At 41.8% G+C, this 23705-nt stretch overlaps 2 protein-coding genes across 9 annotated transcripts in view; one reads left to right on the plus strand and one right to left on the minus strand.

Annotated features, from left to right (window-relative positions):
• Positions 1-806: 806 nt before the first annotated feature.
• On the minus strand, positions 807-18163 carry SNX11 (sorting nexin 11). Of its 7 annotated transcripts, none has more exons than XM_030220509.1 (7): positions 18076-18163; positions 15344-15395; positions 14375-14461; positions 14107-14207; positions 2276-2374; positions 1639-1854; positions 807-1249 (listed from the first exon to the last, which is right to left on the minus strand). In XM_030220509.1, exons 2-7 carry the CDS (start codon positions 15362-15364, stop codon positions 1132-1134), a joined length of 642 nt encoding a protein of 213 aa, XP_030076369.1. In that variant the 5' UTR covers positions 15365-15395; positions 18076-18163; the 3' UTR covers positions 807-1131. The 7 variants fall into 7 exon arrangements, with proteins under 7 accessions (XP_030076369.1, XP_030076367.1, XP_030076368.1 ...); XM_030220507.1 differs by lacking the exon at positions 18076-18163 and adding an exon at positions 17521-17617; XM_030220508.1 differs by lacking the exon at positions 18076-18163 and adding an exon at positions 17517-17609.
• Positions 18164-18241: 78 nt separating this feature from the next.
• CBX1 (chromobox 1) overlaps positions 18242-23705 on the plus strand; it is a 42702-nt gene continuing 37238 nt past the window's right edge. For both annotated transcript variants that reach the window (XM_030220515.1, XM_030220516.1), the window contains exon 1: positions 18242-18596. The gene's annotated coding sequence lies outside the window, so the exon portion shown is untranslated. The remainder of the gene's footprint in view (positions 18597-23705) is intronic.

The following is a 23705-nucleotide window of genomic DNA, read 5'->3' on the forward strand; positions in this document are numbered from 1 at the left end:
GATGAGTTGGTTTTTTTTTTTTTTTTTTAGTATTTCTCTGGAGAAGTGGCCTAGTGGTTAGGGTGGTGGACTTTGGTCCTGGGGAACTGAGGAACTGAGTTCAATTCCCACTTCAGGTACAAGCAGCTCCTTGTGACTCTGGCTAAGTCACTTAACCCTCCATTGCCCCATATAAGCTGCACTGAGTCTGCCATGAGTGGGAAAGCGCGGGGTACAAATGTAACAAAAAAAATCCCCACCTGATGAAGAATATTCAGATTACCCACAATACTTATCTTTACACATTTTGGTGTGGTGCCTTATGTTCAGCATTATGCCATAAAAAAAAATTGTTTCTCACACTTCCTACAGACCTAAACCTTTTCAGTGTTTCCAATGTCAGATCTTTCTGCCTAGTTGGTCTTAGTGATCTAAAATTCTATGCAGTTTCCAAACCCCCCACCTGTACTCAAGTTTTCAAGATATCTACAATGCATAGGCAGGAGATAAATTGTACATACATGGGAGACACAGAATATACAGATTTTTCATCCCTATGCATTGTGGCTATTCTGGAACGCCCTGATTTAGAGTTCCTTGCTACAACCTCATTTAACCACTGCACCTTCTGGAACTGCAAACTTTTAGGAGCACAATAGTAAGAATAGCCTGAATGGCCTATTGCCACAATAAACCCAATGCATTATTTTATCTGCTAACGGGAAAATGCAAGCATAAATAAAAGTTTCAGATTCAAAATGCCCTTACAACCCCGTCCACAGTCACCAGCTCAGGAATGGCCTTTCCAGAACCAATAAAAAAAAAAATTTAAGGAGCAATTTTTTAATCAATATCACACATTCGAATGATAGTAAGAGGGTGCTGTGTGTGTAGTGTATTTACAGGTGAATTCTGGCTCAGAAAGTCAGCAGTGTCCTCATTCCCCTTCCCTAGAAATTATACAACAGATCTGCCCAAGACAGACATCCCCCAAGTCTATAATCCATAGAGACTGGTTGTCAGAATTCAGTAGTTTAGATTTGTAAGAGTGCAGGACGACTTCCTCATCCCTGCTCTGAAACCCATCTTATGTGCTTGTAACTGGCCACTCGCTTAACTGCAGAGCAACAATCAGAAACCTCAGATTTGGTATCAGTATCCAGGAAAGTCAGAGGCCATCTTCCAGAGCATTCCCTTGCAAGCTTCCTGAAGTTCAGATTGGTTCTCTCTGGTGTGGACAGTCTTGGGAGTCAATTTTCTCTTTGATTTTCTAAGAACAGAATTATGGCAGGGGAGAAGGGGTGGAGGGGAATGCAAGACTCAGTTTAGTAAAAGGAGAGCGAATAGGAAGCACCCCACTTCTCTCAGAGGCTGCTACTGCATTCAGTGAACATATATAGTCCTAGATAAGAGCTTTCAACTTCAAAGCTTAAACCTATTACAGCATGACCATCGCCACAACAATCGAGCAGAATGGGAGACCAGCTGCTATACAAATCCCTGGCTTTATTTAAATACAGTACCTTTATAAACTCATTTCATACCTAGACCCTACTGTATTAAGTTTTCTTCCCCTTGGACAGTGGGAATATTCTTTTACAGTACATAAGACCTTGAGTGCTAACAGCACAACAGAGTACAGCCTTGACAACACATTACCTGCTAGCATCGTCTCCCCTTGCCACTTGAGCTGTGCTATGTGGGTCTTCTTCTTGCACCCACCCTTGGTTGGACACGGCATAGCCAAGGATAGCATCGCTGACAGTAAGTGGGCCCTGGCCCTGAACACAAGCTTCTATCTCTGCTAGAGAGAGCTGACTTTGAAGAAAGAGGTGCAACCGGCTGTCTGAGAGCAGCACCATGTTTTGGAGAGTTCTGGTAAGAAAGAAACTAATTATAATACTAGAGAACTGACAAAGTGGACTGTTGCCCTCATTAATCCAGGTAGTTTAATCAATCCCTTCCCAAAGGAGCTTACATTCCAAATGGATACCTGGAACAAGGGAAAACAGTGACGTACCCAAGATTACAAGCAGGGGCAATGGGAAAAATAGGATTACAACCTTGGCTTTCCTGATTCCCAGACCATTGGTCTAACCAATAGGGCATGCCTCCTCAAGAGAAGAAGCCACTGATTCTCTCACACAATAAGGCAATATATCTGCAAGTTCCAGCATTTGGATTCGTAATCATTACATTTCATGCCACATTCTCACACTGTTTCATATGGACAAATTTAAGGTTTAGTACAGTATCTATTTAACCTGCTGTAAAAACTAATTTTCATCCTACTTACTCTTCCACGAATTGCTGGAGACCTTGTCGCCTCTTCTCCACAAACTCATCACTGCTTCCCACAAAGAAGGGAGCTTTCCCTGGTAGCTCTGGAACAGGCCTGAGCAATGAAAGGTATGTAAAAATAATAATAATAATAATATTATCCAAAACTGTGCCAAAAGGCTATTTAAACAGCACAAGTACTCCTTAGAAAATAACACTAGCTCACAGCCAAGTCTGTTTCAACATTCTTCAAGAATAAGGTGGTTACATAATAGGGATACACTGTTGGCATTGCCGATGGAACCTGGGATGGAAACAAAATTGTGCTAACAAGCTCATAGCTCTCTAGGACATTAAACTGCACATGCAGTGGTTCCCATATCTGTCATTGAGCGAGGCCACCTTTTCCCTACAGGGCCTGGAACTTTTCATTGCATATCTGCTGTTTTCATCATGTTCCATGAATTTCCCCACAGTTCTTGCTCCATGCCCCTCTTCAAAGTTTTTAGGTAGGATTTTCAACCCTGTTTTTTAGTGTTCTTAATTTTTTTTGGCATGGCCATGATATGCACCATTACCAGTGCATCAAGCTGAATTATTTTTTTTTTTTTAAAGAGTAATTCGATTACACCACATTTTGCTCAGAGAGCCCTCCCCCCCCCCAAAATAAAAATCACCGTCCCCAGGAATTTCAACAAGTGTAGATAGTATAACAAGATGATATCAAATATAGGCACTCACAGGTTATATTTGTCTCTGTGGCCATCAAAAGCACAAGTACAGTTCTTCAGTACCTATTAAATTTGGCCCAAGAGCATAAGCACTGGAAGCATCAATACCAAAAAGATCATGGAACTGTACTGTATGCTGGCGATGCATGATCACCTCTGAGGTCCAGCTTCAATAGAAGCAATCAGGCCTGAAGATCAAAGGATTCCCGTGAATTCCTGGGGCATTTTTGGACTTCCAATACAATGTGCTCTTTATTAGCTTTCTGAATTTGTCAGACTGAAACCCTTCAACTGCCATGGTATGGATGGGTTCTGGACTGGTCTGGCAGAACTCCATGAAAGGACACAGGTAATTCTAAAATGTCCCCTTCCTTATCATCCATGCCACATCATTGCAGATGAATGGGGTGTACCCAAGCTCTACCCAGACTGGGTGGGTTGAAGCCACAGTAGCTTTCAGAACTTCTACATCTAAGGTGTCAAAACGTCTAGATCTGCACACCCACCCATGCCGAGGCACTTACAGAAGAGGTGCAATGGAAACAAGGGCACTGTCCTACCAGTATCCTCTACAGCTGTGTTTCCCAAGTCAGTCCTGGAGCACCCCCTTGCCAGTCAGGTTTTCAGGATATCCACAGTGAACATACATGAACTTGATCTGCATACATTGCCTCATTTACATGCAAATCTTTCATGCATATTTATTGTGGATATCCTGAAAACATGAGTGGCAAGGGGGGTACACCAGGACTAAATTGGGAAACACTGCTCTAGAAGACAAGAGTAACTCTGCCTATAAGAACTCTCGTGCTTTGAGTGGTCTAGTTGGTCCTTTGGGACTTCCCCAACTCTTGTTGGTGTAGTCCCAAGTGATTAAAGCATGGATTCCAAGAGAAAGTCAAGGAGATGAAGACCATTGTGCCTTATTTGGACACATCAATAGAAGAAAAAAAAAAAAAGATCCTTTTCAAAATGTAGGAGGACCTATGCATTTACAAATATCTCAAAGATGACCGGGCTCTCTCTCATCAGAAGGTAAGAAGCCCGATTCCATCAGAATAAACCACCACTCTCGGAGGGAAAGCATTGGGCACACAGATACGCTTTCCTTTACAATTACTCAAGGAGACCAATCTCAGCCCCAAGACCTAAGAGGTGCTGCCCTGTGAGTCTTGAGACAAAAGGAGGATTAAACCTAGGTTCCACATTGTCTTGCACACTCAACTCCTTGTGGGGAAAGTATCCCATCTGCAAAAGTAGCAAGCAGTTTCTGTGCCTGAACCTTAGATCCAGCCTCTGTTCTCTGTGAGAATTGTGAGTTTATCTTCACCCTAATCTCTTTTAGATGTAGATGAATGCTGAATTATTCTCCTTGAGAGATCTGTCCCCCCACCAAAAAAATTTTTTTGTAGAGGGATCAAAGTTCAACATTAGTCTTCTATGGGGTCCTCTTTTGCAACATGAAAATAAGATAAGTGCTTTGAAAATGAGCCCTTTAGTGTCAGTGATATGTCTCCCTATTCTACCAGCAACCAAGGATGTAAAAGGAATGGAATGAATCTTCTGACTGGGGAAAAAGGTAGTTAGATTACCCCTCCTGATTGGCCTCTTCAGAAAAAGGATCCAGGTAAATCCAGGCTCCCAGCAGGAACATGCAGAGACCACCAGATGTCAATCCTGATTCTGCCAGGATATCCAGCCCCCCAGGCTCTTGTTTTTCCTCTTTTTTGGCTGAAGAGCTTTGTCTTGTTTTGCAGAGCTGATAAGGTCCACTCACAAAGATGCCCCACCTTTGCCTAGTAGAGATGCAGTTGCTTTTTCTAGTCCTTACACTTCAGGGTCCAAAACATTGTTGGCTCAAAGTTTGGCCACTGCATGGAGGGCCACAACCCATTTGGGTTTTCAGAATTTCCCCAATGAATATTCATTATTTTGATTCACTATAGCCATATAATTCCTATAAATTCTTTATTCAATATCAAAACATATTCAAACCTTTAGAAGATGAAACCCATTTTCATCTCTTTTCTCTATCATGCATAAAATATATTCATCATTCTACCTATATTTTTCACACAATACCACAAAGTAATATTATTGGAATTATATACTCTTGTTTATATAAGTATGGATTGAAATGCAAACACCCTTTTAACTCTGTCTTTTAGCAATGACAATAATGTTCCACTATTTAAACATTTTTAATATACCTTTCGCATAGCGGTTCAACTTTGTCTTTTAAAACTGATTTTATGATAATACCTTTGTGATCAGTTTTCAATCCAGATCTATTATGTTTCTAATCCTTTTCTTGGTCCTCTTCATATATATTGCATATAATTCCAAAAATCCGATGCGAACTATTCCACATATTCCTTCTAAAATGTAAGCGTCAATTGCTCCTTTAAGAACATAAGTGTTGCCATACTGGGACAGACCGAAGGTCCATCAAGCCCAGCATCCTGTTTCCAACAGTGGCCAATCCAGGTCATAAAGTACCTGGCAAGATCCCAAAACAGTACAATAAATTTTATGCTGCTTATCCTAGAAATTAAAAAAAAAATCCACTGTGAATTATTCCACACATTTTCTAAAATTTAAGCATCAACCGCTCCTTTGTGTAAATATATCTTGCTGTTCACCACTGTTTAATCCGCCTGTTAAACAGTTGTGTGTCAGGTTTTAACAGGCAGATTAAGCAGTGGTGAACAGCAAAATATCTTTACACAAAGGAGCAGCCGACGCTTACATTTTAGAAAGAACGTGTGGAATAATTCACAGTGGATTTTTGGAATTATATGCAATATATATTAAACTGAAGATTGTGCTGGTTCATGAAGATAAGAGGACCAAGAAAAAGGATTAGGAATATAATTGATGTGGCTTGATAAACAAGAGAATATAATTCCAATAATATTAGATTGGGTGGTATTGTGTGAAAGATATAGGTAGAATGAAAGAATGATGAATGAGTATTTTGTGCACGATAAAGAGATGAAATGGATTTCATCTTTTACATGTTTATTTGAATATGTTTTGATACTGAATAAAGAATTTATAGGATTTCTGTGGTTATAGTGAATCATATTTAGTGGTTGAAACTATAGTGGAATAATTTTACCTGATTTAGTGAAGAAATGAATATTCATGAGATATTTGCATACAATGGAGGTAGTGCACGCAAACAGATCTCATGCACATTCATTGGGGAAATTCTGAAAACCTGACTAGGTTACAGCCCTCAAGGACTGAGGTTGCCCACACCTGGTCTGACCTATAAAATGGTGTCACCAATACAAACCAGAATCCACTATAAAATTAATTTTATTCGGGTGTCCCTCAACCTATCAAGATATCTTCATACAAAACCATTCTGCAAATTTACCTTTGGGGGTAAGAAAAGCCTCACAAAATGGAGCAGCGGTGGTACTTCAAAGCTCTCCTCCTCAATTATAGGCTAAAACCCTCCCTGCTTTTTAAATTAACAAACGGAATCTGTATAGCATGCAGCTTGTTTAGAAATGTATTAGAAAGTCCCAAACATCATCAAAACTTTAAAAGATGTCACTTATCTTAGTTCAGATGACAGTATCAGCTCCACTAGCAGTTCCAGCAAACATCTCCCTTTTGCAGTCAAGCTTTTTTTGATCAGTTGTCATTGATTGGTCTCCCCTTCTGCTCTTCTCCACAGGAAAGAAGAAAATCCCTGATAGACAGATGCTCAAAACTCCAGCGCTGTTCCGAACAGCACCGTAAAAATACCACTGGAACAGTGAAGAATTGCCTAATGCTCAACACTAATGATATAGTTGCACTCCAGAGTTGAGCATTACGGAATTCAGCAGGAGGATTGTGCTTGGCGCATGCGCAGAGGAGTTCCGTGGTAAGCTTGGCTCCTGTAAGCATGCACCTGGCAAAACCTGAATGTGAAGCATACATTGGCATCTGTTTTGTGCAGCCTAGATAAAAGTGATTTTAATTTTTTTTTTAAGCTTGGACACTTATATTTGAACGCAGGAAACAGAGGACAATGTGTGCCCTCACTTTTGGGTCTGCTGTAATTTGCGCATATTTGTTTCTCATGACCAGCACTTCTGCCTCTAAAAGCAATCAAAACCAGCAGATTTTGAAAAAGAAGGAAGAGAATTTCTCATTTGTTAATACACTAATGCCTGCTCCAAACTGGCGTTATTTTTTGCAGTGGTAAGGCAGCTTTTGTTTTGGGCGCTCTTTGAGAACTGGGGAAGAATACAAAATGACCTAATTTACATGAGCTGGACTACATTAGCATGCTACTTGAATTTATCTGTGCGCTTGTTCGTTCCCTGCTCTGGGCTTCTGAACCGTTGAACACTCTGCACAGGTAAATGTGGGTGCTAGTCCAGCGCTAAAGGCCTCTAGCATACGCATGTACTTTTGAGCGTCAGAGCCTCAGGACTTCTCCTTAACAGAATTTGTAAAGAAAATGGCTGAGACGATTCAAGGTCCCTCTCCTGAGCTGTGCTCGTTTGTTGGAGGTGGAGCAGCAGCCTAGGGCAGAAATGTTGGGATATCCTCAAATTTCTCAATTCTCTTAAGGAAATGCAACAGTGGCTCTTCACAGAATCATTAATGTCCAGATAAGAATGTGGGACACTCACTCTGTGCAACTAGTCAACAAGAACGTGGACTCCATGCAGAGGATTGTATTTATTGTATTGTGACATATTTTGCCTTTATCCAACAGAATGCAAGTGGATAACAAAAGAGTGTTGTGGAATTTTCTGGCCTTTTCTTTTGGGTCTGCTTATTTCTGTTTGTGTTTCCACCGACAGTGGCAAGACAGGCATTTCTGGCTAACCACAAACTGACAAAAACCATTGCCATGACATCCCAACCAACTGTCTTCTTACAAACAAACTGACCAGACCTCCCCCCACCCCCCGTTATCATAACATCCCAACTGTTTGTTACTGAGCAGAGGTGTGGCAAGGACACTAAGGCCCTATCACAGGTCTCCTATGTACTTGCAGGATTGCTGATTGGGTGATATATGAGGTGGTCCTTTGTGATGGGAAGGGTATATAAGTAACTGCTCATCTAAAGAGACTCTGAAATAGTCTGGATGGCAGGAGAGTTTCACATCCTTGTCACAGCCTATTTCCAGGGGGGGGGGGGGGTACTCTCCCCACCCCCCTCGTACAAACTAATTCTCTATAGCTAAGATTCTTTCTTTCTCTCTGTTCTTATGACCTTTGTAAGTTTGTATGACAGTGAGGAATAAAACTTTCCTTCCTATTGTTAGACTCTGTTCTGTAAAACTACTAATGCCAAGAGCCAATATTTCTTGTAATGTTGCTAGTGAGAAATAAAGATTCCTTTTCTTCTTCTAACTTAGCCTGAGTTGTTTTTTTTAAATTAAGAATAGCATGACCAAACGCACAGCCTAGTACAAAATTTACAATTCTCAATATACAAATACAGAGATAAAATATTGAACAGATAGTTATTCACTACCACAAACTCATCTAATCTACTGTCATTGTCTAGAGAATAAGTACGTTTTAATGTAAGAAGAGATTTTCCAAATCTGAACTGGGAATATCATTCCAAATCTTAGTACTCCAATAAATAAATTAATGTTTCCAGAACAAGCTACATTTACATTTTTCATATAAGGCAAGAATTAGCCTTTAAGCACTTTAGATGTAACCTATTTGAAATAAAAGAGAGAGTTTCTGATCCCCCCCCCCCCCCCCCAAGGCCATAAAAACATTTAAGAAACAAACATGCCATTTTAAAATAGATCCCCGATTCCATCTTAAGCCAGTGTAGCTTATTCAGTAAAGGAGTGGCTTCACAAAATTTTCCTTGCCTAAAAATATCACTCACAGCTGTATTCTTCAGCAATTGTAACTAACTTCTAACAGAACCATTTAGAGAACTGCAATAATCCAGATGAGGGACTAACAATGCTTGAGCTATAGTCCTAAATTCAATTAACATCTTATTGATTTTAAATCGGCGGAGATTAAAAAAAAAAAAAAGCATTTTCACCACAAGTTCACTAACCTAAAACTCAAATGACAAACTGGAATCCAATATCACTCCCAAAACCTTAGATTTGCCTTCCAATTTAAGCAATTCTCCAGTAGGCAAAGTAATATGAGTGGAAGAGACTCTGCTGAATTTAAAGAAGGCTGAGAACTCACACCTTGGTATACCCTAGGAGGGCCACCCTCTCTCTAGTCATTTTAGGGAGCAAAAATATTTCAGAATGTTATGTTCACCTCCAACATAGCTTCTTACCAACTCTTTCTGAGCCAATACATATGAAATATTCTGGGCAAGGAAGGTGGTCTATCAGACAGGCTAGATGTGATAAAGACCAAGAGAAAAGTATGCAGAAAAATATGGTCAGTTTGACCCAGGTCTTTGAAACGGCATTGAGCACTTCTACAATGGATATTGGCACATGCCGACTTACATGGCATTTTGTCATGTCTCAGCTTTGGCCCTTCACTACTATGTGCACAAAAAAGATCAGACATGCCCTGAAAGGGAGACACTCTTTAGGGATAAAGTCAAACATGTGACTGATCAAAACAACTAAATGCTTCAGTCCAACTCCACAATCACTTCCCATCTCTCCTCCTCAGAGCTATCATAAGAAACAGCTTGTCACAGCTCCCACAGCGACTTGCACTTCAACTTTCCTCCCCTCATCTTGGGGGCATCGAGGTCGGTCTTACGCTGACTGGCAGCATTCCTCTGGGTGGTGGCCTGTGGTTGTCAGGGCGCTTCCAAGTTCGGCCCTCCTAGGGCACACCAAGTACCACTATTTATCCTTTGCAGCAGATTCACTGTGAGACCCCACGGGGGGAGGGGGGGCGTGACTTCCTGAACTTCAGTATTTAGGGAAGCCTCCAGTACTCCTTGCTTTCGCAATGAGGTTTCCTTGTGTCTTTAGTTCCTACCTTATTCTAGTTCCTGCTATGTCTCCAAAACCCTGCCTTACCTTTATGTTCCAGCCGAGCCCTGCTTTGTTCCAGTTGCTGCCACATCTCCCAGGTTCTGCCTTACCTTTATGTTCCAGTCGAGCCTTGCTTCGACTCAAGTTCCTGCCTCGTCTCAAGACCTTGACTCAGAACTAGCCTTCCCTTGCTTTCAGCCGCGCCAAGCTCCAGCCCCGCCTTGTCTCCGAGTCCCTGCCAAGCTCCAGCCCCACCTCCAGACTTTGCCTTTCTTGGACCCGGCCAGTCTTGCCTAGACTTTTGACTCTTGATCCTGCCCCAACTACTCCTGTCTTGCCTAGACCTTCTTCCCTTCTGGGTCTAGTCCTAGTCTGTCTTACTCATTGTTTTGTCCAGTCCCGTTCTAGATCCAATTCTTGCCTTGCCCTCATCTTGCCTGTCTGGACCCAGCCTAGTTCCTCGTCTTGCCTTGTCCTCTCTGGGTTCCAGTTCTAGCCATGCTACCTTGCTTTTCCTTGCCTCATCTTGGTCCAGTTCCTGTCTCGTCTGTCTTGCCTTGTCCAGCTGTCTTTGCCTAGCCTAGCTTTGTCAAGTCCTGCCTAGCCTTGTCCTGCCTTGGTTCTTGCCTGGGATCAGCTGGCCTTGTGCTAGCCCAGGGGACTCGTCTACCACAGTTGGGGTCCAGCTGCAGCCCAAGGGCTCATCGTCCTGTGTTTCTGACACTGCTACAAAAATATGCTTATTCAGCCAGATTGACCACTGTGAGCATCACAGTCGTACTTTCATCATCAGGACACAAGGAAACATTCCTACCTCTTAGGCTAGTGTGATCAAACCCTTTCCAATGGGGGGGGGGGGGGGGGGGGGGGATAGAGGGCAGAGATTTTACTGCCAGGATTTTCTGATCCCAAAGAAAGACGAACAAATTCCTTGTGAAAGAAAAGTTCAAGATGATTTCCCTGAGAACCTTAATACCTTTCCTCCAAAAAAGGAAGACTAGCTATGCTTCCTGGATCTAACGGAAGCTTATACCCACATAGATATTTATTCAAATCACATGAAAATAATGGAGTTGCAGCAACTTTCTAGAATCCAAGGGGATGCAGGATCTAAGGCAACACAGCTTTACCCCCCCCCCCCCAAAAAAAAAAAATAAATCCTGCTAAAAGAATCAGTTTCTTTGACTGGGTGACCAAAGGTCTGGATAAAGGACATGAGCTAGATGTAATCTACTTGGATTTCAGCAAAGCCTTTGATACAGTTCCTCACAGAAGACTCGTGCATAAGCCAAGAGAGCTGAATTTAGGACCCTTTGAGCCACTGGAGGTATGTGCTGAAATACCTGACCTGAAGGGTCTTCATTTTGGTGGTGGTCACTTGGGCAGTTCCAAGCCCTAGTGAATGATCCAGTCTAAGATATACAAGACAACAGAATGTGTGCACAGAACCACCCTAAGGTCCTGCCTAAAGTGGTGTTGGATTTCCAGCTTAACCAGTCAATCTTCCTTCCAACATTTTTCCTCAGACTGCATTGTCCACGTTGGTGAATGTGCTTTGCACACCTTAGATTGCAAAAACCCTAGCCTGGGACTGCCACAGCTAAGTGCACACCGCTTGGAAGGAAAACAAAGCAATACATTGACATTTAAAATGTACTCTTTCAAGAATTGGAAATTTTAATAAAAAACTATCCCAAAAAGAGCAGAAATATAGAAAAAGGAAAAAAAACCTGAAAAGTTCTGGGGTATTTTTCCATATAACACCTTAGAAACTAAACAAGTAGTCTTTAAAAAGAATCCACGCTCGAATACAAAGCCAATGAAGCTATTTAATATATTCAGAAACACTTCTGAATTTCCTTAAAAAAAAATCAAATCAAACTGCCGCATTCTGTATTAATTGTAGTTTGTGTAATAAATTGCCACTCAAACCCAACATACAAAGAATTGCAATAACCCAGATGCGACAGTACTAACTTCTAGACCAAAAGGGTAAAGTGAGAGTCATGAAAACAGATCAATCTCAATTGCCGCATGCGATAAAAAGTTCTTTTCCATATTTGATTAACTTGAGGTTCAAAGTAAAAAAAAAAAAAAAGTTCAAAAATAACACCTAAAACTCTGGATTCTTTTTCCACCTTTAGAGTATTCCCCATCCATCAACATAATTGTTGATGGGATATCCTCCTGCAAAGATTGCAAATCACAGGACCTTATGTTAAAATTGAATCGAACTAAAACTATCAGCGGCCCATTGCTGAATCTTACAGGATGTTCTATCAAAACAATCTTTCAAGGTAGCATATACAGGAACCAGCATTAAGATGTCATCTGTCTTAAGAGAATAAACATTTCCCAACCACAAAAGCAACATTAGACAACTCGGAAATTAAACATCGGCGAGAAGGGAGATCCCTGAGGGACGCCACGAATTGAATACCAACTATCTGACATGTTGCAGCCTTCCCAGTGTATGATCTATTAAGTAAAAATTCCCTGAACCAATTTAGAACTGGACTAGCCAAACCTTGTTCACTCAAATCTCAACAATAAAAATCCATTGATTCAAATGCAGCTGAAATAAGAGTATGTACTTACCTGTGCACAAATATTCTCTAGTTTACATTAATCAAATAAAAAAAAAATCCTCACACATCTCAGAAACAGCGTTGTAACCAGATATACATAAGGAGGAAAAAACCTCAGCAGATCCAGACCTGCTTCAAGTGCCACGGCTTCGCCATCATCAGTGAGAGCAGCAGTGTAGCTGAGCTCTTCTAATTTTTGAGATTTGATGGCTCCTTTGCTGTACACCGCTAGTCCTTGGCGCAGATTTCGAAACGCTGGCCACCGCTGGACAAGCTGTGGTGGCTACAAACTTAAGCTAAGTACTCCTATTATGGAGATTGCTGGGGAGCTTTTGTTAATTGTATAAATACATACTCTAATTATAACTGAGGAGGTTTTTTCATGCCGATGATAGAGAAACAGTACCTTTATAGACCGTAGCTCTTGAAGCAGGTCTGGGTCTACTGAGGCTTTTTTTCTCCATCAGGTTACAATACTGTTTCTGAGAAAAGTGTGAGGATTTTTTTTGTTTGGTTTAGTTCACAAATATTCTCCGACAACAGTGGTTAAAATTATTAGCAGAGATTCAATATACTATGTTGAGGTCTAAAGTCAAATTGTGAAATGTGAAGACAAGAGAAGGTTTCCAATAGTTTGGTGAATAAAAGGTATCCCTGCGATTGGTCTAAAACTAGATGCAAGGGACAAATCCAAACCCTGAGATTTAGGTATAAAAGAGTAAGAACTATCCAGCCCATCTCTAAAGGAAGCTGCCCTAAAGTCAGCAAGTTATTAAAAAAAATAAGACAAGCCATAGAATAATATTAATCAGAGGGTTGGATAGTAAAAAAGATGGGCAAATATCTAATACACATCGACAGGCTAAGTTTTGGAAGCAAAGACTGAAGATCATTTACAGAAATAGGGTCAAATGCATCCCATAATTGATTGGCAGTACTACATCTATTTAAACCAGAATCATTTCCTACCAACTGAGGGGCTATTACCTGTGAATGATTTTAAGATCATCACAACTCTTGAGCTGTAGGCTGTACACTAATCAGTGCATCAGCCTCAGGATTCCCCACTGGTTAGAACAGGGATCAGTACCTATAATCCTAGCATAAAACGCTTTTTTGGGCTTCTGCTACATATAGCAGGTGATGACAGATGTGGGAAGTACCACAAACACAGGCACAGTTCATCACTCTAGAAAATGTTATGCCTTGAGAGTTTATTACCATAATTTTTTTTCCTTCCCATGCTCTCAGTGATGTTACCCATGTGTTAGGCCTACCAGCTGTCCTGAGAGCCCTCATTACATTTAAGCAAATTTGCTTACCTCCAACCCCAATTCTCAGCTCTAGGAACAAGCTTTTTTGGTCAGTTCTGGTTTTATATCCTCAGTGCATTGTGGTATTTGTAGTACCTGTGTCTCTGTCCATTTCAATTATTGCTACAGAAGTTAGAAAGTACCAGAACTGGGCAAAAATCTCTCTGTTGGAATTGACTAGCTTCGCAACTTTAAGCGTGGCATTCACTCAACTATTCTACTGAGACACACCAACTGATAGGTAATAAAGAAAAATTCCGCACACTAAGCCAGCGTTTTTCTGGAGCAGTTTTCTCAGCCACACAAACTCTCGGTAGCGTCTTCTCACACAAGATGTCTTGGCAGTGAAGGCTTTGCTGTTAGTCTGCAAGAAAGAAGGATGTCAGACTCTTCTCTATACAGAATGAAACAAGTAGTTTATTATGAGCCCGAGTAGTCACCATCCCAAGAGCCAAATCAGTCCACACATACATTAAACTTTGGTGCAACTATAAAGTTTTCTGCATTTGTGAAAGATCATTTTCCACTTACATGCAGAAATATTTTATAATCAACATAGGAATTCCATGAACCTTCATTCTGAATTCGAGGATCCTGTACACGTACTGTTATAAACTCCTAGGAAAGAGGAGCACAAGAATGAACCTGGCCTTCAAATATGTTATTATCAACTAATATAAAACCTATTAATTGGGTTTGGATGCAACACACACCGTAGACTCATCACATAGCACATCCTCACAGCACTAATACTGACAATGTACTCCAGCTGTAATTTAATAAATGCAAATGATTATGCAACCCACAGCACAAAGAAGGACCTTTAAAAATCTACTGAAGGTAAAGAAATAAAAATTCTAGCCTGGAAAGAAAAGTGCCAAGGACCAATTAAATCACACCTGCTAAAATTCACTTGGCATCAGTGGTTCTGGCCCACTTATGGATTCCACTTCAGTTACTGTTCCCTCTGAAGTTTGGAGAGGCATCTGCTTTATTGAGTTAGTATTCAGCAGAAACAAATCCCCTTAAAGTTAACCATATCAATAATTTAAATGAATTTTAAGCCAACTTACACAGTTCAGTCAAACCCCTAATGTGGATGTCTAACATTGATAAATGATCCAGTTAACACTGACGCAGTTATTTATGCAATCCTACTTACCTACATAAGACGGATAATGCTGAACATTATGTCTATCTGGATAACTTTAGGACACATGCCCCGGTATACTCCTCTCTTCTCCTAGATTTACTGAAATAAATCTTAGCAGATCATCATGATGTCTAGCCAAAGTTATAAGGTAGTCCTAGAAATTTAAACCCAGTGATTTGGATAGTTCCCAAAGTTACCTAGACAAAGCACTTTGAAGAGTAACCAATATATTCCTCTATAGAATGGTTTAGCTTTCAAGAATCTATCAGATGATCAAAAGTAATCCTGGAATTCTATATGATGACACAATCAAAGAAGCAGCGATACATTGCTCTGACAGCACTTACCTCCTCCTGATTCGCCTGCATTATTCTTTGCCCAATAATCCAAAGGCATCATCTACAGGGAGCAAATGAAACCCAGAACTTGTAATTGTTGTCCAACAGCAGAAAACTCTTAGTAGTTACAGAAAGATAATATAACAAGCACCCTATTTATCCATTTTTATTTCTGCTATAATGGCATAGATCCCAGTTGGTCACTGGCTTTCTTCGCACTCCTAATGCTTGAATTGAATTACTGCTCTTTTCTTCACCATTTTCTACTATAAAGCCATTTTATGTATCCACCATCCTTCAGTGAAGAAATATCACAGAAACATTCAAAAATGCCAGCAGCTAAAATGATAAGGCCTTTCCAGTCTGCCTTTCCATACCATCTACTAATTTCTACTGGTTCTTCCTCTCCCTTAGATATCTTTCTCTCTCTTAGAAGTCTTCTGTGCTTGTCCAACATTTTCTTGAATTCCAATACAGATTTCATCCCCACCATATCCACCATGAGGCTATTTCACAAATATGTAAAGAAATATTTCCTTAGATTGCTCCTGAGTCCAGTGATGATCCTAGGTCGGCTGCCACCCGGGGCGGATCGCCAATGCGCACCCCCCCGGGTGCATTTTTAGCTGCTGGGAGCAGCCGAGTGGCTCTCAACTCCGCTGGCTCCCTGCTCCGGAACAGGAAGTAACCAGGGCAGCGGGAGCAGGGAACCAGCAGAGTCAATAGGCGTACGGCTGCTCTCTGCACCCACCCCAGCGGCGTGCGCCCCCACCACTCTGCCCTTGGTACATCACTGCCTGAGTCTAACCCCTTTCAACTTCATCCTGTGCCTCCTTTTTCCGGAGTTTCCTTTCAACTGAAAGAGGCTCGTCTCATGTGCATTTATGCACAAGAGGAGGTATATCACTTCTCTCTTGTCTTTCTTCCAGTATAAAAAAAAGAACATAAAGCAAGCCATAGTTGGGCAGACCAGCGGTCCATGTAGCCCAGTGCCCTGCTTCCAACAGAGGCAATGCAGGTCACAAGTATCTGGCAGTATCCCAAATAATAGCAACATCCCATGCTACCAATCCCTGGGACAGCAGTGGACTCCCCACATCCATCTCAATAATAGACTATGGACTACTCCTCCAGGAACGCATCCAAACCTTTTCTAAACCCATATACATTAACCGCCGTTACCACATCCTCTGGCAGCAAGTTCCAGAGCTTAACTATTCATTGTGTGAAGCTTTAAAAGTATTTTCATGCAATTTCATTGTGTCCCCCTAGTCTTTCTTTTTGAAAGAGTGAAAAATCAATTCACTTTTACCAGTTCTACATCACTCAGGATTTTATAGAGCTCAATCATATACCCCCTCAGCTCTTTTTCCAAGCTGAAAAGCCCTAGCCTTTCCTCATATGGGAGGAGTTCTATCCCCTTTATCATTGTAGAAGGTGTTATAGCAGGAGGCACAACGGTGGTACACTTGAGCAAAACTAGAAAAGCTGGGGGGGGGGGACCTAAGATGTTACCGAAAGGAGGAAGTGTAAGAGTGGTACTATGAGGCTAGGGTGAAGGCTAGTCTTATGTTTTGTTTTATTTTGTTTTGGGAGGGGGGGGGCGGTTAAGAGGAAAGCATACTATAGATCTCATATCCTTCATGTTTCTTTTCTAGAACATATGAGTACATATTCAGATCTTTAAAGCCCGTTCTTATGGTCTCATCTATACCATTTTCGTAGCACCTCTAATCTTTTGAGGGCACAGCCTCCAGACACGGGCATGTTCTTCTACATTACTTCTCACCAACAATCTATACGGAAGAACTAGCACCCCTTTTCTCTACCCTAACATCATAAATCAGGTTTTGCTCCTGAGCGACGGAATTCAGCTTCTTATCTGCTCCCAATCATAAACCATCCCCTCAAATACTCATCAAACATCACTTTTTTTTGTCTGAATGTTTCCTTTCGTTCTTTAAATATTTCGATCTGATACTTTTACACAATACGCCGGTATTACTTAGCAATTATTATAAGACTGCTATAATTTTCAAGGTTCTACGGAGCACACCTCATTACTGATTCTTTACATAAGGTTGTTACCTTTCCAGCTAACACCAATGACTATGCAACACCCCTGAGGAAGCAACCTAACGATACAATATACTACCTAAACCAGCGGTAACGCCACACAAACCTACAGGAAAATCCTCTGGTTCCCACTGCCTAAATACTCTGCTCCACTGCTCCAGCAGCTGTCGGTCGCTGACGTTATAAAGCGTATAACTGCGCATGCGCTCCCAGCGTGCCCAGCACAGAACCCAGCCTTGTTGTTTCGCCTTAAAAAGTTCAGTGAAGTGGATTTACTTCCGGGACAGTAGATGTCGTCTTGCAGCAATGGTTAGAGGAAGGATGTCATTAAAACAATTTAAACCTTGATTAGGGGCAAACAATAACCCTCCTTAATTAGGGGATAGGGAGAGGCAGAGTTCCCAGTTTACTCATGGCTTCCTCGATTAAACGTTTTGTCCCCCATTGGGATCCTCGGGTGTTCAGTTGTCAAAGGCAAAATACGCTGCTTTGGAGGAACGAAAGCTTTTATAAAATTAACTTCTTGAAAGTGGAGAGACTGACTTTTGGCTGGTACAGGCTTTCTGAATCCCTTTCAATTGTATTTGAATATCTAAGCATTCTTTGATTAATACAACAATAAAGTGTAGAAAGATCCTGTAAGAGTTTTGATTTGCAAAGGTTACCTTTCAAAGAAAATGGCAATCCGATAAATGTAAATTAGGAATGACATGAATGGCCTGAATGGTGTGGACCAAGGCGGCTGGATGAAAACAAACTCGCGTGGGATACAAGTGAACCATAGGGCATTCGGCTACAATGAGCAATTATCAAACCTCCTTGTTTAGGTTACGAGACTATTGCCATTTGTTTTTGACGGGCGCCCCCTCCCTCAGACGCCAAGTACCGTTACTGAGAGGAGGAGATTTTTAAGGCCCTGCTGTTTAGATCCGCGAGAATCGGGATCCATAGGATCCACGTTTTACCCGAACCCAACTACAAGACCCAATTACCCCTACGCTATGCCTGACTCTTCTCCGCGTCTGCGCAGTGCCCGAGTCTTGATAACGGTGGAGAAGGCGCTTGTTGAGCTCTTCTTTTGTTTGGTTGAAGCGGGAGCGCGAGCGGTGGTGAGGCCCTGAAAGCGCGCGAATATTGGACCGGAGTTCGAATCCAGCTGTACTCGGATATTCCAAAGCTGTAATAGGTGAGGCCTGGTGCTGGTTCCGGCCCGCACTCTCTCCCGCTGCGAGAGCCAGGGAAAGCACGAAACCAAAGCGTGCTGCTCTCCGGGAGTATTCCTGGTTGCCGCCCCTGCCCTGAGCTCTCTTTCTTCCACTCAAATGTAATTCCCCAAATCTCCCTCGTACCCCGTAATAACATCACAGATTCCCCCATTCTCTTCTCTAACTCTTTAAATCTCTGTCCCTTTCTGCAGCATCCTTAATCCCCCCCTCCCCCCCGCCAACCAATAACACCCCAGATTATCATATCCACCAACTATAATTTCCCATATCTTAATTCCTCCCAAAGTCGTCTATCCTCACTCTATAGCTTTCCAAATTACTATACTGGCCCACTCCACATCTATATTTCAACTCCTGATGGTCCCCTCCCACCAACCATAACTCTCCAACCTACATCACTCCTCAAAATCCTCTCGTCACCAACTATAATGCTCCAAATCCTTCTCCCCACCAACTATGTATCCAAATCTTTATCCTCAATTTCACATCCCCAACATAGAAACAAAGAGAATAGCAGCAGTAATCTAGTCTGCCCATTCACACCAACTACCAATCTCTACAATCCCTCTCCCTCAGAGGTCTTCTGAGTCTGTCCCATGCTTTTTTTGAATTCAGATAATGTCCTGGTCTCCACCATTTCCACACTGGAAACTTGTTCATACATCACCCTTTCTGTACCAAAATATTTTGTTAGGTTACACCTCTGTCTTCCCACTTTCATCCTTATCATTTGACTTTTCCCCAACAGTGACTCCTAACTCCCCTCCCCCATCCCTCCAGACTACAACAAACCAAATTCCTTTCTTCTATAATTACTTAAATCCTCCCCTCCAACTATGTCACCCAAGTAGCCCATCTTCATGCAGTACATTTTGACCTGAATCTACTTCTGTTTACAATATTATTATTAGCATTTGTATAGCGCTACCAGACACACGCAGCGCTGAAATATATGAAGTGTATCTATAAAAGCATAAATAGAATTTTAATTATTATTGCCTGAAACAGCCCGTTCTTTTTGGGCATAGAGTTATGACTTTACTCTCTCTATGTGTGTGTGTGTATATATTTTCACACGTGCATGGTTTGTTCCACACTTGTGAGGCAAAGAAAAAAAGTACCCCCCCCCCCCCCCCCCCCCCCCCGAGGTTTTTTTTTTTTTGCTGTTTTCTCAGCAACCGCTCGGAATTTCAACATGAAATTTTAAAACTGTGTTGTTACTATTTACTTGTGGTGTAGCCACAGGTGGGCAGGGGCCCACCCAGTGGCAGCGCACATCATTAGTGCAGCTGGCAGGGATCCCAGGGCCCAGCCAGCTGAAGAGTCCTCTCAGGCTCATCCCAGGGACAGTCAGCGCATTTCCAGCTGCCAAGGTCAGCACTCTCCCTCCTGTGCATGCTCAGGTCAGTTGGCAACCCTACACATGCATGCATGGACAGGGAGGATGCTGGTCGAACTAAGCATGTGCAGGGAGGGAGGCAGTACTGGTGTCGGTCACAGCCATGGGGGGAGTGGTAAGCAGAGAAGAAATGCATGGATTGTGCCCCCCCAGGCCCTACCCAAAAATTAAGGTCTGGCTAAGCTACTGCTATCTACATTTGTGCTTAGTAGAATATCTTTAAACACAACTAAATTACAGACTTTTTAGCATGACCACCCAGCGATTTTTGCGCGTTCAAAAATGTTTGCACTGTAAAACTACCATTATGTTGGGGAAAAAAGGGGTACCAGCTTACTGTTAAAGATGTCACATTGACAGAGACTTTTGTAAACAATAATTTGGATTTGAATAATTTGTATTTGATAATATGATAATTTACAGATAATTTCTTTAAAAACATTTTGGATATGAACGGCAATCATGGGCAAGGTGTCAGTAGCAGACAAAATAAGAATCCAGACACTGCGCGAACAAGGTTTCGGAGCAAAGGTGATAGTGACTGCGTATCATCGCAAGAACTGGAATCTCAGCACTGTGAAGAAAATTTGTCAGCATGTCGATCAAATGGGCTCTGCAACTGAACGCAAGACTGGCAGTGGTCGGCCGAAATCCGCACGCTCAAAGACAAACATTGCGCGTGTTGAGAAGCTGATGTGTTCCCAAGAAGGTGAGAGTGGCCAGCATTTGAGCACCCGTGAGATTGCTGCCGAGCTCAATATCAGCGACAGATCTGTCCGGCGTATCACAAAGGAGGATCTCCACCTCACTACCTTTCATCGTGTGACAGCACAAGTCAACTCCACGAAACAGAAACAAGTGGAGCACGCTGTGGCTCTGCTTCATCAACTCAAAGTTCGTGACATGAAACACATGTTCTTCACCAACGAGAAAAACTATCTGAACCCCCCCCCCCCCCCCCCCTTTTCAGTAACCAAAACATCCGAGTCTGGGCCACTGCAAAATTCTGATCCATTGTTAATTGTATCGTTTGAATTACATTATTTTACTGTGTTTTAGCTAGAGCATTTTTAACACACAAATATCGCTTGTTAGTAACACTAAGATAAATGCTGTTTTTAATAGTAATATGTAAGTATGATAACTAAGTATGTAAAAATTTTCATTGAAATTCAAAGCGGTTGCTGAGAAAACAGGAAAAAACTGTAAGGGGTTACCTCCCTCCCCCCCTCACCCTGCATCACTGTTAAAGAATTTTGGCTCATTCTTCCATATAGGACTGCATTTAAGGGTTTGCTTGCTTGAACGGCTTGCTTCAGGTCTTGCCACAACATGTCAAAAGGGTTTAGGTCAGGACTATCTTGGCCAATCCATAACAGAAAATCTCAATTTCTTCAGCTATTCTGTAATAGATATAAATATGTGTGTTTGTGTATAAGTATGCACACGTGCAGAGGTTAGCGTATTATTATTATTAATAGAGTACATTTGTTTACTGTATAGATTTTACTCCTTTTGTGAAATGTTACTGGACCAAAAACAGCAGTTATATTAACTCCACCTTACATTTTCCCTTAACTATACCTACTCAAATCCCCCATCCTCCTAAAGGATAACTTTCCAAAACCACAGTCATTAAGCTATAGTGCCCCAAATTCTCTGCCCCCCTCATATAATAATACAAATTCCCCCTCAGTTATCCAGTCCTACAGGTCACACCTACCAGCTATAAATACCCCACCCTCCTGCTATCCAACTACCCTCAATTATATATCTGTTCCTATATGTTCCATTAACCCCCCCCCCCCCCCCAAAAAAAAAAAAAAAAAGCTATCCCATTCCACAGGATCAATTCGTTAACTATATTGTATTTCTCAAATGACCCTATAACCATTTCCACACATGCTAGCCACTTCCCAATTGCTACTGCCATCCCAACCCCTCCTTTTGTATATTCTCATTTATTCCTACCCAACACTTTTCCAACTGGACCCCAGCTATTATAACTCCTTAAATGCCCAATACCTTCCCAGTTCCAAAGGTTGCTTCATTTTAGCCAAGCACTTACTTTGTCATCCATCTGTTAAGACCATTTCTTCAAATCAGAGCTGCATCCTTTTTTTTTTTTTTTATTTGTACCCCACGCTTTCCCACTCATGGCAGGCTCAATGCGGCTTAGGTACTTATTTGTACCTGTGGCAATGGAGGGTTAAGTGACTTGCCCAGAGTCACAAGTTGCTGCCTGTGCCTGCAGTGGGAATCGAACCCAGTTCCCCAGGACCAAAGTCCTCCACTCTAACCACTAGGCCACTCCTCCAGGAGTAGTTCCTGGACTATGGAATTCCCTGCCATTATATTTTAAATATAGATAATTTTATTTGGATTTAGTGTACCTCTTTTTCAGTGGTAGCTCAAGGTGAGTTACATTCAGTTACAAGTAGGTAATTTCCCTGTCCTTGGAGGGCTCACAATATAATTTTATACCTGAGGCAATGGAAGGTTAAGTGACTTGCCCAAGATCACAAGGAGCAGCAGTGGGATTTGCAGTAGGTTCTCCTGGCTGTCAGCCCATTGCTGTAACCATTAGCCTACTCCTCCTCTCTTCATCAAAAGTTGAAGATGGGGTGGGGGTCATTTGTGCTGTTAGGACATTCAGGACCCTGGGTTTGAAAGCAGAGAAGCTGGAGCTGCTATAATTTGGATTCCTCTATTATAGATGTAATCTAACCATGTGCTGACATTTTTGGTGGCTGTGAAGTTGGGTGGGGTTTTACAGTGGGTGGTTTTATTTTAACATACATTTTGTTGGTTGTAGACAATGGTTATAAGTTTTTATGTCTGTATCGTATCATGTTTTGCATGGAAAATTGGTTTGAAGAATGAATTATCAAATTCTTAAAATTAAATCGTCACTTTTCCATGCTCCCATAGATATGCCAGTCATATAGCTGTTAATCCCCTCTAAGCTATTCCACCCTGAACTAGGTTTCCCAGTTCTTTTTCTGCCCCTCTAGTTATCCAATCCCACAGAAGGCCCAGCCCTTCCACCAACTGTACAGTTTTAATACCACCCAGACTTTCAATTCCATATGGGGCCACCTGTCCCCCACCTCTGTCAAAATTCCCCCAAATCATCTGTCGCTTCACAAGTATAATTCCTTTAACTCTTACACCCCATTCTCTACAAACAGCTATAACACTTCCTCAACTCTTCCAGCCTCATCTGATGAAGAACCATAGCATCCCTCATCCTCTATATTGTCTCAGCTGTAATTCTACTTTCCATACTCATATGCTAACCTTACATGAGGACTGAGTTCTCCCTCCCTCCCCCCCCCCCCCCGATAATTTCCCAATCCTGTATGACTGACTTCTACTCTACAAAGCCCACTAATCGCTCCAAAATTATTCCAAACCCAGAGACAGCCAGCTCCTCTCCAAAATTATTGTAAACCTGCCAGATGCCATCCACCAGGAAAAACAAAGTAATCTCTAAAACCTTTGAGTGTTCTGGCAGTCAGTACATAAGAGAAATTGGAAGGTGGTGGCAAGAGAAAAGCTGACTTGTACAAAGAGAACTTCAGAGTTTGCTTCTGTTTTGTTCCTGTGTGAAATGTGATGCTACAGGTTTCTAGAGTGCTAGCAAAGTGCCTTTAAGGTCTGAACTCTT

The sequence above is a fragment of the Microcaecilia unicolor genome, chromosome 12, assembly GCF_901765095.1.
Source record: "Microcaecilia unicolor chromosome 12, aMicUni1.1, whole genome shotgun sequence".
In the NCBI taxonomy this organism is placed as follows: domain Eukaryota; kingdom Metazoa; phylum Chordata; class Amphibia; order Gymnophiona; family Siphonopidae; genus Microcaecilia; species Microcaecilia unicolor.

What these genes read in the sequence shown, in the direction of transcription:
- SNX11 (XM_030220509.1), bottom strand. Translation starts at nt 15,364, where the DNA reads ATGCAGGCGAATCAGGAGGAG. An exon ending in ATTATAAAATATTTCTGCAT is followed by an intron (nt 14,208 to 14,374) that starts GTAAGTGGAAAA and finishes TCTTTCTTGCAG; the next exon opens with ACTAACAGCAAAGCCTTCAC. An exon ending in CAGAAAAACGCTGGCTTAGT is followed by an intron (nt 2,375 to 14,106) that starts GTGCGGAATTTT and finishes TTCATTGCTCAG; the next exon opens with GCCTGTTCCAGAGCTACCAG.